General features: G+C 35.5%; 1 protein-coding gene across 1 annotated transcript in view; it reads right to left on the bottom strand.

Moving 5' to 3' along the window:
• Nucleotides 1-18,202, bottom strand: part of AKAP9 (A-kinase anchoring protein 9) — a gene marked incomplete at its 5' end in the record, with an annotated part of 27,298 nt that extends 9,096 nt beyond the window's left edge. The window contains 15 exons of the mRNA XM_029085170.1: nt 2,133-2,801; nt 3,745-3,895; nt 4,980-5,199; nt 5,911-6,067; nt 6,728-6,916; nt 7,814-8,005; nt 8,832-8,950; nt 9,660-9,723; nt 10,147-10,650; nt 11,025-11,171; nt 12,248-13,333; nt 16,751-16,930; nt 17,193-17,345; nt 17,796-17,900; nt 18,026-18,202. Coding sequence (XP_028941003.1) covers nt 2,133-2,801; nt 3,745-3,895; nt 4,980-5,199; nt 5,911-6,067; nt 6,728-6,916; nt 7,814-8,005; nt 8,832-8,950; nt 9,660-9,723; nt 10,147-10,650; nt 11,025-11,171; nt 12,248-13,333; nt 16,751-16,930; nt 17,193-17,345; nt 17,796-17,900; nt 18,026-18,202 — 4,113 coding nt within the window. The remainder of the gene's footprint in view (nt 1-2,132; nt 2,802-3,744; nt 3,896-4,979; nt 5,200-5,910; nt 6,068-6,727; nt 6,917-7,813; nt 8,006-8,831; nt 8,951-9,659; nt 9,724-10,146; nt 10,651-11,024; nt 11,172-12,247; nt 13,334-16,750; nt 16,931-17,192; nt 17,346-17,795; nt 17,901-18,025) is intronic.
• Nucleotides 18,203-19,972: the final 1,770 nt, after the last annotated feature.

The following is a 19,972-nucleotide window of genomic DNA, read 5'->3' as shown; positions in this document are numbered from 1 at the left end:
CCAGCCGATGCCAGCGGCTACAAGACAGACCCGCTGCTGGCCATGGCCAAGTCCATCAGTGATGGTGGAAGCAACTCTGCGATAACATATTTAAGAAAGGGAAAAAGTTGCTGTGCAACAGAAACTGCAGATGGAGAGAACAATGAAAATATGAGAAACAACTCTGCAGACACCAAGGTCAGTGAAGAAGGAGGGGGAGGAGGTGCTCCGGGTGCCAGAGCAGAGAATCCCCTGTAACCCCTTGTGGTGAAGCCCATGGTGAGGCAGGCTGTCCCCCTGAAGTCCATGGAGGTCCATGGTGGAGCAGATGACTACCTGTAGCCCATGGAGGACCCCACGCTGGAGCAGGTTGCTGCCCAAAGGAGGTTGTGACCCTGTAGGAAGTCCAGGCCTGAGCAGACTCCTGGTAGGACCTGTGGCCCCTGTGGGGAGAGGAGTCCATGCAAGAGCAGTCTGTTCCTGAAGGACTGCACACCATGGAAAGGACCCACACTGGAGCAGTTACTGAAGAGCTGTAGCCTATGGGAAGGGCTCACACTGGAGAAGTTCAGGGAGGACTGTGTCCCGTGAGGGAGACCCCACGCTGGTGCGGGGGAAGAGTGTGATGAGTCCTCCCCGTGTGGAAGAAAGAGCAGCAGAGACAAGGTGTGATGAACTGACCATAATACCCATTCCCCATCCCCCTGCTCCGCTATGGAAGGAGGAGGTAGAGAAAACCAGGAGTAAAGTTGTGCCTGGGAAGAAGGGAGGGGAGAGGGAAAGGTGTTTTAAGATTCGGGTTTGTTTCTCATTGCCCTACTCTGGTTTGATTGGTAATAAATTAAACTAATTTCCCCAGTCTGAGCCTGTTTTGCCTATGACAGTAATTGCTGAGTGATTTCTCCCTGCCCTTATCTCAGCCCACAAGCCTTTTGTTGAATTTTCTCTCTCCTGTCCAGCTGAAGAGGGGGACTGATAGAGCAGCTTTGGTGGGCACCTGGTTGTCCAGCCACTGTCAACCCACCACAAAATGTTCCAGGAAACAGCAGAAGATTAATTTTTTGAAACTCCAGGCAGATCCTGGAAAGCTGATCATACTGTCTGCTGCTGAGGAAAGGAAAAAGCCCCAGCAACCACTGCCAACCTGATCCAAGGGGATACTCGTCATTGACCACAGTGCTGGCAGTTACCTCTGAGAAGAAGAGCAAAGTACACAAACTGAGTGTGGCAGGAAGGCTGATGCTATTACAGTTATCAATACACTCAACATCCTGCCTCTAGCTGTGGGTAATTTCCAATACTTCAGAAGCTTAAGAACAGTAGCCAAATTAGATGAAGAGAAGAATTTCCTTCCTGGCTCCACAGCCAGCCAGCTGGCAAAAAGCATGTAATGATGGCAGGCTGGGCAAAAACATGGTCAGCAAAGAGGCAAGTCTCCTGTCAGCCCTCTCTGAGACTATCCACAAATCACTCACTCACTCAGCAACACTTACCTCTTACAGGGAAGTTTCTGAAGAGTTCTAAAAGTCATTTAAAAAGAACATAAAACCTTTCCAAACTTTTTATGAGAGAGAAAAATTTACAGGCAACAGTGGTTCCAACTTTCATTTGTCCAAAAATCATGCTAAATCCTGAAATTATTTTTTTTACCTTGATTTCTTCCCTCTATTTTGTTTGCTCTCAGATACAAATTTGTGCATATGCTAGTTTGAGTATTTACTCATTTAATTATTGAAGTTTTTGGGAGACCACTTAAAAACGTTTCAAAGACCACTTGTGATTTATGAACTAATGATTAAGAGCACTGACCTGGAGCATTCCCGAGTAGGAACAGCTCATCCCTTCAACTGGGTACAGGGAATATTCTTCTCCTATACTGAGACACCAAGTGTGTGTATACACTCAGATGGATTTCTTCTGCTCACGCTCCTCCTTACACACCTCTACAGCTTCCTTCTGAGAGGATGTGTGTGAATAGTCTTAAGGTAGCAAACTGTAATGCTTTCCCTTACTCTGGTGCCTGTATTTTGTAATCTGTAGGCTACTTTATAGATTGAGTAAAGGAACAGTGACACACAATGACAACTGAACAAAAGAATTAAAAGCTAAATTGCACAGTTCAGTATTACACATTGCTCCCAGTCCTACTGTACCTCATTTGGATTGTGGCTTGGTGTCCTTTCGGCTTCCTTTCTTCCTTCATTCTCCTGCTCTTTTTTCTGTAGCTCTTGGATTATTTCCTGCAATTTCCTTGTTTCATTCCCTAACTTATGAACTTCTTGCGTCTTTTCTCCAAGTTGCCACTGAAGGTCTTCAACTTTGGACTCCAGTTCATGGAGTTTCTTCTGTGCTATCATGTTAGCATCTTGTTCTGCTTGTAATGCTTTCCTCTGGATCTGCCTTTCTTTTTCCATTTGCTGTCTCACTTGCACAGATTCCAGTTTATACTTCTCCATTTCACTTACTAACTCCACTATACGGTCATGCTTTTCATCCATTTGTTTCTGTAGCTCTTTAAGTAATTCCTCAGATGGATTAGGTGTTCCAGCTTGCCCCTTATCTTCAGCACTTTGAAGCTGAGCACATAGCTCTTTTTCTCTTTCCAGGGCACTGCTTATTTCGAGAGCTCGAACCTTCTCTGATTCAAGAAGCACCTGCAACTCAGAATTACGGCCTCGTTCACGTGACAGCTGGGCAGCACTGAGTGCTTCTTGGGATTCAATTTTCTGTTGCAGATCAGTCAACAGCTGTTTCTCTTGCTCCAAAAGTTTAGTTAACTGTAAGTTCTTTTGCTTTTGATCTTCAAGTGAGAATTTTAAATCCTTCCATAAGAAAACAGAAGAAAAGAATTGATTAAAGCCATTTGTGTATACTTTCTGTTATCTTCTCCGAATTGCAAATATGTTACTGCTACACACGTTGCTTTTAACAGGTTTTGCTATTCACAATTAATGTGACAATACTCTGAATGCTGCAGTCACATCTGATATGAAAATATATTAGGTGTCTTTATTCTAAAATCCGATCGTCTCACAAAATACTTTTTGTACTTTTTGTACAAAATACATCATACTTTTTAATGAGATACAAACACACGTGGTTCTGAAGTTTAAGATAACTAGCTGCTTTTACTTTCTAAAAGTTTGAAAGTGATTTTGCAAGTTAAGGTTTCAAGATGTAAATAAATCTATGCTGTTAAAGTGATTGCTTTTTTGTCTTAATACTTGTACTAGGATACCTGCTCTCTCCCTCACTGTATCAGATGCTGCAGAAGTACCAAGGAAGCTAGTAATGCATTTTCTCCTGAAGTAAACTCCCTTTCGGTTTTCACGAGATGAAACTGTTGACTTTTAAAATGGAGACAAACAATATAACTCCTTAAACGATATAACTCCTTAAATAATATTCTTAAATACTATCTTTTATGAGTTAGGTTGTGGTGGGGGCTAGGTGTAGCCTTGTTAGCAGTGTTCTGTCCCCCTGAATATCTGAGGGCTATTATACAAAGTAGAATCTTTTCATCTTGGACCTCACAAGTGCAGTTTTAAAATTCCTACTGATTTAAATGGAATTTGCATCAGTTCTTGTTCATTCTTTGCCACACAGCTTCTATACATCTTTCTTCAGCTCTAATGATATAATACTGCTGTTGAAGACAGAAAATGGAGCACATATTGTACAAAAATGTAAGCTGAGTTGAAACATTAACCAAAATAATATATGCATGCTTCTTGATGTTCCAGGCCATTTGGGATTATGGAATACCTCAAGCTCTTCTCTTCCTCTTTCCTCACTGCGTTCCATTTTAGCTTTTTCCTTTTCCAAAGCCCACTGTAGCTCTCTTGACTTTTTCTGTTCGCTGGCCATTGTGTCCTTAAGAATATCTAGCTCAGCTGCTTTTTCTTTAACTTCAGTCCTAAAAGAGAAATGGGCAGCCTTTGGATTAGACAATGGTTCTAATCCTATCACATCAGTTACTTGATATTTGTTCCAACTTGTGCTCTGAAAACACTGCTTGTGCAGTACAGTAACACTGAAAAGCCTATTTAGAAAAACGAGCCTAAGTCAAAAGAGTTGCATAGCTCAAAAATGACAGAAAGTGTGTCCAACCTGCTAACTCTGAAGCTGCCATTTTTCATTAATTGGTGGCTCAGAGGCAGCTAGTGTTCAACTTAATCCAGTAACTGGCCAAAATCTGACAGAATGCAGGGGAAATGTACTTTGCTGCCATGTGTCTCAAACAAGGCAGGGGCAAAAAAAGCCAAACCAACCAAAACTATCTAATCTGACAGAATGCAGGGGAAATGTACTTTGGATTAAAAAAAAAAAAAAAAATCAATTATGCCCTGAATTTTCATTTGCAAATCTATTTTCCATTAATTTGCAAAAGAACCTTGCTCCTAGTGGTCTATAAAGTCTATAAGGTAATCTATAAAGTAATACCAATTTAAATTCTGTCTTAATTTGTTATCTCTGAGCTGAACATTAAGATACCGTACATGGGCACAGCCATCTGGTAAAGGTACAAATAATAATGGTTTTCCTGAGTGCCAAGTATTTGGCCTGGTACCTCTGCTGTTGACCGTATCAAAGCAACACTTAGAAGTTTTATAATTTCATATGGAAGTACTTGCAAAGTCATCTTAACTCTGCAATTTTTTTCTCCATGTTCAGTTGTAGAAGCAGAAAAATCTTTAATAAATATGGTATACTTGTTAGCTTGTATACAGTAGTCTAGTGTGTCAAAATTTAAAAAGAAACTTTATATTAATAAATCATTGAATCAAACTATGAATCAGATCTTAATCTATAGAATTACATTTTTTGTCAAATGGAACAGAAGTCTATTTTTGGTCAGATATGTTCTACAGAAAAACTGAAAAGCATTTACATTTCATGAGATTAACTTCCTTAATAAAAATCAGTATTATCATTTGAGACAACATAGAAAAAGATCATCTTCACTGTCAACACAGAAAGTTTGGCACTGAAAGCCACACCTGATGGTTTCTAGGTCCTTGAAGTGCTTGTGCTGTGCTTTAAGGGTTGTTTCAAGCTCTAGTTTGGCTTGTGCAAGTTCATTCTTCAGCTCAGCAGCCATCATTCTCTCTGAATTCAGCTGTTCCTGAAGCTCATCTGCTCTATCCTTCATATTCCGGAGCTCCACTTGCATCTCCAGTATCTGTGACTGCTTCTGCTGCATATTATACTCCAGCATTTCTAATGAGAGTACCATTAATATGGAAATTACTTAGTAAACAAACAACACTGTCTATTTGGGTAAAGTTAGGCTGTCATTAAGAGTGATATTGTAAAGTAATATGTTCTTTCAATAGTGGAATAAAGCAAAATCATGCCTTTTTATACTGGAATACCATTCATACTTTCCAGGAAATCACTTCAACTCTTAAACTTCTTTGAAAGGCTATATGCACAGCCATATCAATATATATCATTTGGATTATGACTAACATAACTATAGTCAGGTACGTATGCATACTTGTGACCAAATTTCTGTGACAGAACACTGACAGTGAGCATTTACTTAATTATGAAGTATACCTGTCCTCTGAACTTTTTGTTTTTCATTCTAATTGCTTCTGGGTTTACTAATTCTGACTGACTATCCAGCTTAGATAATTTCAAAGCTGTTCAACCTATACACTGAAACACACACATGGAAAACAATCTTAAAATACAAGCCTGATTTTTATAGCAATTGAAATAATTTTGTATCACTTTCAATTTGATACAAGTCATAAGAACACTGACTATCTTAATTTCTGCAAAATTAATCCAATAAAATTGAAAAAGATGAAAAGTATGCAAGCTCAGAACATGAGTATCAAAATCAGAGAGCAAAGTCAGTATTTTTTCACCTACTACATTAGAGCACTGCCATGAAAGCATTTGGAAACAGACATATATTACCACACAAGTCACCTTGGCTTTTTGAATCACTCTCTTGTTCTCTCTTTGGATTATTTTTCTTACTGTTCATCTGAGCATGTAATACTTGAATCTCCATCAGCAAACTTCTTCTGTCTGCATTCTGAAGACAGTCCATTGCTGCTCTCTGGTTAGTAGCCTATTAGCATTAGAAATATTTAAAAGTAAAACTCCAGATTTTATTAGAATATCTAAGCCATGGATATTACATTTACTCATGTATATTCATAGTGCATATATATTAAAAACATTTTCAATTAAGTTATAATTAAATCAATATTATAATATTGGGAAGAACTGCTTGTTATTTTTTTATTTCTGTACTAGGCATCAGAATTATAAAACCAAAAGAGCTATCAGTTTTATGGCAAAGTGTAATTTTCCTCACTAATCCTTCCATGTTCCAGAAGAGATAACTGACTTCTCTCTGTTCCATAGCAGCCTTATCACTTCCTCTTCTTACAACTTATTTCATATATACAAGCTACCTTTTCTCTTAGACAGTGTAACATAATTCTAATTAATTTAATGCAGTCAAGCTCAGGACAACTGTGTTTAATTCAAATTGATCTCTGAAGGCTGTATTTTTTCTATAGCTTATGCACCCAAAAATCTCTTTCCCACACCACATCAGGTTTTTTTTTTAAAGACACCTCTTCTTCCTACAAATCTTACACTGTTTTCACCCTTAGACTGTCAAAACTACTATTAATACATCTATTTTGGTAGGGATTTATACATTCAAAATTCAACTCTAATGTAGACAAACACACCTTGACTAAAGGATGTTTTGTATTACCTGCTCTTGCAGTCTGTGCTCTAGCTGATTCATCAATACAGCTGCATTTCTTGTGCCCAGTTCTGCAAGTTCAGTTTGAAACACAGCAAGAAGAACATTTTGTTCTCTCACAAAAAGCTGCTGAATAGCTTGCAGAAGTTCTCCTCGCCAGTCTGAGACACCTTCGGGAGATTCAGTACTTGCATAAATCTACAGTGGTATAAAAACAATTTTAACAACAGAATTCATAGATTACACCAAGAATGGTCATTATCATTTTATGTAAAGTGTGTGTTTTCAGTGGAATATTTTTCTTACTCAATAGCTATGTAACATTCTTTCATATAAATGGATGTATTTATTGTACACATTATGATTTCTTCTGCATGCACAAATGCTAAACTTTGTGTTTTAGATGGAAGCATTTTAGCTTTTTAAAACTGAAAACTTAGTTCATGTAGTTATTATTATGTTACTCTATCACACTATCCTTTTAATTTTTATTATGTTACGTGTATGTTCCTAGACTCTCACAGAGCTATATGGTAGTGTGCAGAAATTGTGTATGAAGAAGATTTAATTTTATAATGAAATAACCCCTTCACTTTGCATGCTGAAAGAAATGCAGAAGTAATAGAAACTACCTACATATATCCAAAAGTCTAACTGCGGTAATTAGACAGGCAAGTCTAAACAAGTTTTAACAGATTACTGATTAATATTGTGTTATATTTTAATCAATTTTCCCCCTCGTTTCTCTCACTACAGTATCTTTTTAATAGCATCCAAGTTCTGCTACACCAATAAACAATATTAAAAAAATCTACTTTAACTGCTACTGGAAACACACTTGTAAAATAGAATTATTTTTAAAAGGTGGATCTATACAGTCAAAAGCTATCAAAGCAGAGAAGAACAAATGCAAACTGTAATTTAAGATATATTTTGTTACCAGAAAGCGAGACATGCAGTTTTACTGCATATTTTTGAAATCTCTTGCCTTGTAGCAGTATATTTAGAGCATTTGAACCCGAACTGTGAATGTGCCTTATAGGGTAATCATAAATTATTTTTTATTTAGATAGAATCTTTTGATATTATTTATACCTCAGCTTCTCTATGAAGTTGCATTTTTGCAATTAGGTCTTTCAAAGATGAAATGGTGCTTAGAAAAGCTTTCCTTTCCTCAAGCCAAGATTCTGGCTCTTGCTGAAGAGGCGGCATCTCTCTTTCACCATATGGAAATTCAGTGAGAGACAGCACCTGTATACCTTCATGATGGACTGCTCTCAGCAAACCCTACAATAAATAGAAAAAGAAATCAGTAATGTCAGCCATAATAATAACAACAACAACAATAATAGTCATACAAACAACATAATCAACAACAATAATCTTATTTCATACATATTGGAATACTGGTACTTCTAAATTGATTAGCATAAAAAAACTATTTGTGCCTCCTCGTATCAAAGACAGAAGTGTTACCCAGTTCTTTTTACCTGCCAAACAGCAGAACTTTTAAAATAGCTGTATTTTTCTTCAGTTTCCAATGAAAATCCCCCGAAATACTCGAATTTTAAAATGGTTGCTGATGGAAACAGACATTTTAAAAACAAAGTCCTGGGAAGCTTCCAGGAGAGTTTTGCCATTTGCTTTTTGAAATTACTACTAAGCTACAGCTTTGTTGCAAAAGACTTGCCTTGTTTTTTTTCTTTTAATGTAATTAAAAGCATGATACCTTTACTGTTTATTATAAACACGTTTGTTTACTTTCATAATATAGATATTATTCTACACCTATAACAGAATCTATAAAATTGTGTAATACATGGTCACGGCATCATTAATACACAATAACTACAATAAATTATAATTACCAGTAGTCATATTTCTCATAATCATAATTGAGAACATGCCTACAGTTACAAAACTGGTATTTAACCCAATTTAACATGCAAAAATGCACATCATTTATCAGAGGTATTTTAAAATGTATTAAAATAGCTGACACTTATCTAAACTTACCTAAATGTCTCTCTTTTCACTAATCAAGTGGTAACTAATCTAAACTCTTGGTAGTATCATTCTTGTTCCATAATAAAAATGATCAGTTCTATTTTACCTTAATTTTTTTTGGAAGTAAATCTGTTGTAGTTTCACCTTCATCTATTCCTTCAGATATCGTGTCAGATCCCTGGGTCTGAGCAAGATACATTCCTCGACTCCAGTCTGAACTGGAGTCTAAAATAAAAGGAGAGAAAAACATGAAAGCTGGATTACTGTGAAACTTTGAAGAACAGGCATCAAAAAAGTGTTTTTGTCTGTTGTTGGAACAGGTGGTTGCATGTCACCAGAGCTGATTCTAAGCCTGAAGACTACTTGTTTTATAGTTTTTCTTTTTCAGTTTCAAAGCAGTGACAGCAAAACAAAACTAAAAAAAAACCCAACCTTAAAGATGTTAGTTTAGTTCTAAAAGAGAAACAACTTCCTGCACAAATACTTTTGCCAAATGACTTCCCATTAATATGCTTAACTTTTGCCTAGGAGAAGGACCATATTAACAACTTTTATTACTCTTGGAGAAGTCAGTACCTGCCATCATCTCCCATGGCTAAGAACTGTAGCTTTAAACCGTATCAAGAGATGATGAAGCTATACTGAAGAAATAATGTAATATTTGAGAAGAATATAGGAACTCCAGCAGGAAGAAAAAAATCAGCATCTGATGCCTCAACTCAACCCATCTCCACTCTTGTCATTTTCCTTCTGCAGCAAATTAAAAGACATGGCATACTTGGCACCTTTTCTTAGCATGACAGGCTTCTGCTTCATTCTGGGGAGTAGTTGTTTTTATTTCTTAGAACTCAAACTCTTTAATGGTAAAATTAATATTAAAAAAGCAGATTTAATTTATAATGCTGTGTGAAATCTATAGAAACAAGTTTCTTACCACTAGAACCTCCATCTCCAGCTTGATACGGTGGAGAACGTGCTAATCCAGAAACTGGAGTTCCCTATGTTTAGAAAAGAGAACAAGCAAATCTTCAATCGCTCCACACCCACTCATATTAAGGGAGCTAATTCTAAGGAGCAGGCAATGCTATGAGCCTCTCTGTTCAGTTTTCCCTGCAATCAAAGCAATCAAATGGAGATGAGAAAGACGGCATTCAATAGGGTGGCCTACACTTGTCCCCACTTCACAGACTAGGACAGGTCCAAGTCAGTAGCACGAGTAAGCATCTGATAGTTGAGACTCCCAAAGTTGCTGAGGAAGGGGTTCACAATCTCTCCCTAGGCTGTGGAAACATCAGAACACTTAAAAGCTTTATACTGAACATGTAGTGGTTCACCCTTAACAGACTTTAAATGGGAATTTCGGTAGCGGGAGAAAAAGCACCAACTGAAATAGTTCAATGAATGTAAAATAGGATACATACCTCTTTAGCTCTCAGAGTTTCTATGACTTCCTTTAAAGTACTACATTCTTCAGTTAACACCTGCACTGCAACAAACTTCTCTCTCTTTAATGCTTCAGATTCAGCAATATGCCTTGTCTCCATGTCCATGATTTCAGCAGCGTGGAGTTCTTGCATTTGGTCAATTTTTTCAGTAAATTCTCTTATGATCTCTGTAATCTCTTCTGAAGAACATCCATTTTGCAAATCAATTTGGATTTCTGCATTTTTAACAAGGACTGGTGAAGTTTGGATACATCTGCAGATTTCCACAGTCTTGTCTGTTTGCGATGATGAGTTTTTTCTAACTAGAGCAGACTTACTAGTTGACAAATCACACAATATTTCTGCATCCTTTTTGCTTTCAGCTTTTGCCATTTCCTTGTCCTTTCTCATGTAACTTGCAAGCCTCTCTTCTGCTTGAACTAGGTTCTCTTTGACTTTGCATAAGTCTTCCTGAAGATGTATCAGACTTGCTTCTTTTACCTGTAAATATGGAGAATCTGAATTGCAGTCCTTTCAAACACTTAAAAAAATACCTAAAACCCAAACAACTCTCTATAACATTACAGCTCAGTCTTATTTTAAGCACTTATGACAGCAAATATTATCTCCTACGAAATACAACTCTGGATCCACTGTTGCACTATAGTGGACTGTAAAACTATGTACTTTGGCATCAAGTGAAGATTTGGTCTACAGCATCAGTTCTATTCCACTGACAGTAGGTACTGAGTGACTGTTTTTCTCAGTGGCATTCTCAGTACAAGATTAAAAAAAACCCACATCATGCATATTTGCACAGTAAGTCCTGTATAACTATTTGCTCTAAATACAATATGGAAAAATCTGGTTCTTACTGTTAGTTCTTGCTGTAGTTTTTCTGTCTTTTCTCTGTAACTGCTCAGTTCTTCCTTAGCAGCAGCTGCCTCTTCTTTAATTTTCTCTAGTTCACATTTATTAATAAGCACATTTTCTTTTTGACTTTCCATGAGTTGTGCTCCTACCTACATGGCAACACAAGATATGAAAAAGAGTGAAGAACCTTACACAGAATCAAGTATTAATAGCACTGATCACTTCCACATCAACTTACAAAAGCAACAAATGAAAAGACCATAGGGGAAAACAAATGTTATTTGGATTAACACAGCGTCAAAAAATTAAGACTGAAAGACTATTTTCCTAGATTAACTCCCACAAACTGGACAGGGAGGAAAGACAAGCATGGGAGGAAAGACTATCTTCTCACAGTTTACTGAACAGCAAGCAGAAATTATCTATACCTCGCAGAAAGTGAGGAAGGTAAAGAGTGAGAAGGAAATTAAGTCTGACAATATTATTAAATTTATAAGACATTTATAACATTAATTCAACCTGCATTTCGACTAAAGGTCTTGGAACCTTTTCTGGTTTAGCACTGGGTTCCGTGATGTCTCTGATTCTAAGAGTTTCAGCAACCAAGCCCATGTTTGGGCTATCAAGCATAGTCAACTTTGACTGTAAGTTTTGAATTCAGAGGCAGCATAACCAGTGTTGGATGGAAATTAAGACAAATGTATACTGGTAAAAACTACTGAATAGGAAGCATCTTTGGAATCAAGACAGGAAAGCAAGAAAAAGTAAACCAAAATCAAAGCATATGTAAACAAACAAGCCTCTCACCGCCCCCGTACAAAGTTCAAATTGCTATCATTCCCTTATCATTCTGAATCCTCTCTTAAATAATTTTTATCATTGTAATTTTTATCTCGCTACCTCCACGAAATGTAAAAGTGTAATTCACTCTATCCCATGTCAGTACAAGGTAAGAATAAGAAAGTGTATGTTCAAAATTCAAAATCACCCTATGTTCACAAAAATGCAAGATGTTTTTAATGTAAAATGAAAACCAATACTGGAGTTCACCTAAAATAGCATCCTCCTCATCTTCATAACTCCAGGAATAATATAGAAATGAAGATCCGCCCCACACAGCAGAATATTCTTATCACTAGTGTCATTAAGAAATGTTTCATTCATTATAGTTTCATAAAATAACCAATTTTAGTGAAAACAAGCAAAAAAAAATGTCATTAATTACCTGATATGTCTGCATTTCTTCTTGCTTAATGTATTTATGAATCTCTACTTTGTGTTTTTCTTGAACCTCTTCTATTAATTGCTGAAGTTCTAAGAGTCTCTCTTCTTTCACTTTAGCTTGCTTTTGTGCAATTTTTACATTTTCTTTTTCTAGCTCCAAGTTATGATTTACTGTTGCCAGTTGGTCCTCCATCTCACTAAGCCTCTGTGTTAAGACTGATAATTTTGATTGCATCTCATTTTGAGTTCTATCACTCAAATCCTCTGTTTGTGCATTCTTGCTTGCTTCTGCCACACATTTTGAAGTTTCCTCAATTTTCTGGATGAATTTCCTTTGCTCTTGTACTGCATCCAGCTGAACCTGACTCACAAGAGCAGCAGCAACTTTTTCCACTAGTGTCTTTTCCAGTTCTAATATCTTCTTGTTAAGTGTTTCTCTTTCAGCTTTGCCTTGTTCTTTCAGGTCTTTTATTTCATTGTAGGACTGGCACAGTTCTGACTCTTTTTCCTTAATGCATGCCTGAAGTTGCTCCAGTTGCACCTCCATCTTGCTAATGGTGACTCTTGTATTTTCATCTGAAGACCTAAGCTGTGTTTGGTCTAGCAACTCTATCTTCTCAGAAGAGCCTTCTTCCACTTTTTCAGTTTTCCTATTGCTCCTGTGTTCTGTTTTTTCCCTATCACCTTTCACCAGTGCACACTTATACTTCTCTGTTATGATTTCATGCTCGTTTTTTAACATACTTATTTCTTGCGTTAGCTGGTTCATTTTTAAGTTTGTTTCCTCAAGCTCCTTCTTGGTTCGAGATGCCTCTGCATTCATATTTTCTACTTGCTTCTCCAAAGCTTCTTTTTCTGCCAGAACTGTTTCAAGTGTATGTTTCAGACTGTCAGCATCTTCTTGAAAAGTAGCAATGTCTGTGGGTACTTTTTGTTCAATATTTGCCACTTTTTTAAGCTTATCAATTACATCATTCAACTGCTCTACTTCTTCATCATTTTTTTTCTTCACACGTTCTTGATCACTTTTCAGATATTCTACTTGGGCTTGAAGCTCTTGTATATGCTCATTTTGCTCTTCAATAACCTGAAAAAAAAAAACAATCCAACAAAATAATTTCACAATAGGTAACTATTAAACCCTCAGATAATTTTTCTCCTGGATTTCACAGCAACAGTTTAATCACACATTGAAACATTGAAAAGTATGCCCTCACTGAACTTCCTAATAGGATGTCTCTTATAAAGTTTTATGAGAATCAGGATATCTTCACATAGGACTGACAAAGTAGGCTGTGAACTTAATGAACCACCAAATAGGCATGAAAATATCAGATGAAGTGAAAGCATTCATAATATTCACAGAGATATGACACACTGAAGTTAAAGTGTTCACAGTACTTTTTCCCAACAGTTTCATCTAAAGCTCTGTCTTGTCCTTTTTATTAAAAATTAAAATGGAAACGAGTGGAGTGGACATGTCTGTGTTGTTCAATCTTCTTAGGCAATCAAGGTTTAATATTTTATTTTTACTCAAAGAATTCCAAGGAAGCAAGATTTATGAAGCTTAAAACTTACAGATAAGTTATCCTGCATCACATTACATAAAAAATTCATTTAAAAAAAAAAAAAAAAAGAAGAAGATCCTCAAGCTTACCATATACAGGCCAGGTATGTTCAGTTAGATTAGACACATACTGTGTTCTTCATGCAAAAGCACCATTCATTCATATGGTCAAATAGATTTATACAGGACACAGATAATTAAGATGGATATGCATTTTAAATACAAATAGATCTTTAATTAAATGTGTTAAAAAATACCATTAAAACATGCTTTTTAGTCGGAGACCACTGAAAACACCTCTCATTTGACTCTTACATTTCCTACCCCAAACCTAAATACATGTTTGCCTGTGTTATATGTGTGTGCATACATATATGCAGATGTGCACAAAAACACACAGGGCAAACAGCACCCACAGCCAATTACTTATTTGTGCTACAGTTTAAATGAAAGTAGAGACAAAGGTATAGAAGTATTTATTTAAAAATGTATATGACTAACCAAACAAAATGCGAAGACAGACTGGTGAAGACATGAAGGAAGTAAGACTAATACTTTCATTGATTAGTTTTAAAGACACTTAAAATTACAGACTGCTCAGAATTATGAGAAATTCATAAAAGAATGTAACTGAGTAAATATGAGGGTGATGACTCTATGGTGCAGAACAAAGAAAAGCCATCTTATATCAACCTCTAACAAGGAACAAATGAGTAGACACAAAAAATGGAATGACTGGTGTTGATGAACACTAAATTAAATAAATAAAAAGGCTTATCAAAAGGATTAGTAAGAAGTTATCAGATTACAATAGAAAAAGTTGTATAAAATTCATTAAAAAGTTCTGCTTGCTAAACTGCAGTGGTAGCAAATTCTCATTTGAGTGTAGAAGAATGCCAAAAATTTCTTTGTGAAGTCAAAATGGTCCAAGATTACAAGTAGTAAGTCTAAGAAACAAAAAGTGGATATATTTTCTTAAAGCAATGTCTGGAGATCTGAAATGAATGGTGTTTCTACACTGGATATTAAAAAGGTAGAAGGAAATTTCTCAAGAATATTCAGAAAGGGATATTAGAAAATAAAACCAGCTATAGTACCTAAAATAAGTACGAATTTCAGAGGGGCCTTTTCAAAATATGAAGAAGATTAAAAAAATGAGTAAGAGAGGGAAGATTACTAAAATTATTACTCAAATAGCTCTGCTTTTTCCTTTACCTCTCAATACTACGTTAGGTTTAGTTAGTTGAATAATAAGATGATATTGTAATAATTATTATATGTACAAGAATAAATGGAATATATGACTGTATAAATTAGAAGGGTTGATTTGCCAACCAAGAGCTTATTTTTAAAAATCCACAGAGACTAGATGAAGCTCAAAAATGCTAAAGAAAATGTGAACAAGTAATTGGTTTTCAGAAGAAAAGAACAGTGATGCTGGTGATTGCTACCAAGTCAGCCTAACAGTTTCTGTTCTCCATAACATAATGGAGTAAAGGATCACAAAAGGCAAATGCAGTAATTAAAAGAAAAGCACTTAGTGGGCTGAAGATGTCGATGGGATTAGGAAACGGATTAACCCAAGAACAATCTATTAAGATTTAATACTGATCTTATAATCAAGCAAGCAGAGTAATTATTTTAATGTCCTGGAAAACATAATTAAGTAAGAGGATGAAATTAAGAAAATTAAACTTCACGTAACAGGAGAAGAACCAATCACTAAAATGAATTATACCTGAATCCTGGGTATTTTTCTCAAGGCAAGTAATATAACCCTATTATTGTGGTCATTGCATAAAGCAGAGCCCTTCTGGATTCTTGAAGTATGATCTTTCCTACATTCAATTTCCTGAATCCAATCCAAAGTTTTGTCACTATTCACTGAGGTTCTTTATAACTAAATGTTGCACATAAAAACTCAGTGACATTATCCAGCTCGGTCAGAGCTCTGTTTCAGTGAATCCAATGTCCTAGTAGAATGTTACCCTAGATGTTCAATCAGCTACTGAGGGGTAACAGAACTTCTAGTCTTACCTTAATTAATAATATTTATTTTGGGGATAAGACTTGACTAACAAATTTTCATGTTTAAAACATTCAGAATGCAAAGTTCATCCACTGCAAAGATTCAATTGTCTTTCTATAAAAAATGCAAGATCTGCAGTCTGTTTCTTCTGGCACTTACATCAATGCAAAACAAGTAGTATTTATGTTGAAATCAAGTGTGTTATATCTGTGTAAGATGGAAGTAAGCCATCTTACACAGAAGATCAAGCTCATTATCATAAATACACATAATCAAAAAATAACAGAAAGCTACAGGTGTTAAATCTCAGTAAATAAGAGAAAGATGAATCTGCTTCTTTCTTTCCTGTTCTATACTTCTAATAAAACACATTAGTTTTATTGCATTGTGTTTGCACATCCACCATGCTTCAAATTGGATTAAAGATGTTGCCAACATCCATATGATGACAAACTATTTACACAAGCTCATGGAGCACAAAAGTTCAACTGCTAAAAAAACTATAAAATCCAACATGATCCAGTAGGTGTCACTGAAACATAACACTGAAAATAAGTCATCGTAGGGAAGATGGTAGAATGAATGGTGAGTCTGAATTTAGCTACTTACATACTATTAAATGTTCAGAAGGATTAGAAGAATAAGGAATGAAGAAGAATTCAAGACAAAAACTCAGGCAGAAATAAGACAGACTAATAGCAAAAAGTATCCTTCATAAAAAAAGAGACAAAAGAGGAAGAACAGATTAGGGTTAAAAGGTTGCTTGAAACTGAAGCATCTGCATTTTTAAATTAAGGCAGCAATAGAAGATGATGCAATTAATGGGGGGACAGAGGGGTTATGGTTTGTTTTTTTTAACAGCTAGCAACAAGAAATAGGAATCTGAAAAAGATTTCAAAAGTATGTACTTTGTTGTCAGTTGTGACTTCAAGTTGCTGTTGCAGTTTCACAATTTGTTCATGAAGATGATCTATTTCCTGCTCCTTTTCTTGCATGATGTGAGCGAGCCTCCCAGCCACTGAATGATGGTCCTTTATGGTGGCATCTTCAGATTTCTGTATAGCTAATCCCAGTATTTCCATTTCATCCTACCAAAAAAAACCCCCAAACTATGTTACAGCTGTACATAATGTTTTCTGCATATTCTTGCATGAATTATTTAAGGCATAGCAATTAAAATAAACAAACTGCATGGAATGAGAAGTAATAATACAAACATTTTAGTATTTTGCAAGTTGAACTGTGGAATGCTTAAGAAAGATAAAGAATTTGGCATCTTGGCTTTTTCCAATAATTTATTTTGGGGGAGGAGGGAGAATAAAGCTCTATGCTTCTCCATTACACAATTACCTTAAATAATTTGTTCTCTTGTTCAAGTTCTTGCAAGTGTGTAGTGGACTCCTTTCGCTGAATTTCCAGTTGCATGTGCAATTGCTGAACTTCCTCATTTTTATTTTCTAGCTCCTCTCGAAATTGCTCCAGTTGTTCCTCAAGGTTTGTCACCTATGTTTCCAAAACAAATGGTGGAAAAAGAATAGAGAGCAATACTAAAAAATAAATGTCATAATTTTTAGGTACAATGTCTACAGTAAACTAGTTTGGTATGGACAAACAAAAGAATGTATACTTGGTGACATTCTGAATCCTTAAGCTGAATGAAATTTTACAACTCATTAAAAATCAGCTGAAATCACTATGAAGTTTTTTTTAATTAGGCTGAATTTTTATTCCAGAACCACTCTTGTAAGTTATAAGCTTTAACACAGACTAATTACACAGACTAATTGTAACAACAATTATCATGGCTCACAAGAGAATTTCAAAGGTATTCGGACTGCTGTCTCTCTGATCTGTTAAAAAAAATTCATCTGTATAGTTCATGAAACAACAGAAAGCAAAAACTGACAAACCAAAATATCAGCAGAAACACAGAACATTTCACAGGTATTTTACCTCCTTTTCCTTTCTGTCCACAGCTTCTCGTTCAGCTTGCAGTTGTACTTCAAGAGGTAATTCTCCCTTTACTATGATGGTGCCAAACTGTCTCCTTTCCTCCACCTTTAAATATACATTATAAGTCAGTTACTTTACTTGCTTAATAATAAACAAATAAAAAAGATAGACTGTTTTGTTTTTAAGAAAATAAAGTACTAAGTACATGATAATTTTAGACCAAGCAATACCTTTTGCAAGTTGTCTGCACTGATGATTAAGGCTTGTTCCAGTTCTCTTATCCTGCATTCTAGTTTCTCAATTTCTTCATTTCGTTCTTGTATATCTCTTTGAAGTTGCTCCTTAGAGAGCAAAAGCTCACTGCATTTGTCTGTTTTTTCTTTTAGATGATTTGTTAACTGTTCAACCTAGTGGTAATATGACAAGAAGATTAATATATTGTACTAGACTGGAAGGGTTTGCTACCAATTGCAACAGCACTCACTTTTGATAGAGAAAAAATACCCCTCTTTTTTTCTTGTAACAAAACTCCCACTCTTGAGGTGAACCAGAATGTAAAGTTAGGATACTGTAGTGTTAGATCCAACAAACACAAACAGAATTTTTTAAGAAGTGATATGTTCTGTGCTTATCACCTACTCTCTAGAACTGACTTTGTCCTTCTGAAGCCTTCAGACTCTCTAGTCAGTTAAAAGCAAGTAACATGGCATTCCTATGCAGCCCACTAAGGAGATATCTTTAACATCTAACACCCTAAGGCCAAGATGTTATTTGCATCTTTGAGGAATATCATAGTTCTAAGAATCTATGACAAAATTAGTTAAAATAAGGAGCTGATTACTAACATACAGACACATCCGAAAACTCACTGGGTCTTTAACATTGAAGAGAATCACTATACTTCAATTTTGAGAAACATAAAGTTTTGTTTTCTTGCTAGGTTTGTTAAATGGGACCAAACAGATGCGGTGGATGAGATAATTTCACTTTTTATAGAGGACAAAGCATCCAAATAAAGCATTCTGAATCTCAGTAGTTCAGCTGTTTGTGGTTCAGAAACATGTTAAAGGAGTAACTGCAGTAGTAGAGATAGGAATAATCCCAGTTGTAGCAGTATTTCAGAAATGATTAATCAAAATTACAGATAATAAAGATGTGTAACAAATCCATAGTATTAGGCTTGATGCACAGAGTTAAGACCTGAGTTAAACTAAGCAATTGAGCAGGAGACATGGAAAGAAATGTTTGTCCCACTCAAGACACTGATTTCAGTATTTACAATTAGGAAGTTATGATGTAGCCAAAAGGTAGAAGACTCAAAGCATTTCAACAGATAGGAAAGAACGGGACCAGAACATAAATGGTATTATTGACATTATCCATCCCTGAGTAACATCAGAGTCTGAAGTGACCACAGAAAAGTCCTGAGAGACAAAAGGAAAAAGAAAAATCACATCTAGAGCAGACTCTTTACAATGCTCCCTGGAATAAGTTGACAGAGTAAGCTGAAACAATAGTAAAAAAAGAAATGAAGTTATCAACAGAAAATGCTCACAGCATTCATGCAAAGCAGAAGAGCATTTAAAAAATGACGCAACTATGAAAATGTAAAGCAGGTATCTCAGAAAAGCATGAGAAATAATGATATAATGTGTATTTATGAAATAATATATATCATTGAAATACTATTGAAATATTATTGACATTATTATTTATGAAATATTCCAAGTAACAGTGTGACATCAAAATATACTATAGAGTAAGCCTATATGCCTCATTTGATAAAAATTAAATTTAAATCTAATACACTATTGTAAGTTTTGTCTATAAATGTATCATATTCAACACCACTCAGCTCTAAAATAGCTGATAACACTTGTGATGCTTGCAGACATCTTATTATCTTTCTACCTACTAAAAATTTCTAATTTAAAAGCATCTAATACAAATATCATCATTTTGATCATAGTTACAGCTGTCTTTCATCTTAAAGCATGCTTTAAATTTTCATTGTAGCTTATCTGACAACTCGGAGATTACACATACGTGTATATGTGCATATAAATCAGGACAATCTTTACATGTATTTTCTGTACAGAAATACAGGGCCATTTTTATAATGCCATCAAATTTGTATTTTTTTTCTTGGGAGAATATATATATATATAAAAAATATA

This window comes from Antrostomus carolinensis, unplaced genomic scaffold (genome assembly GCF_000700745.2).
Source record: "Antrostomus carolinensis isolate BGI_N321 unplaced genomic scaffold, ASM70074v2 scaffold8065, whole genome shotgun sequence".
Taxonomy (NCBI): domain Eukaryota; kingdom Metazoa; phylum Chordata; class Aves; order Caprimulgiformes; family Caprimulgidae; genus Antrostomus; species Antrostomus carolinensis.
Note: the sequence above shows the minus strand (reverse complement) of the source record. Positions and strands in the feature narration are given on the sequence as shown.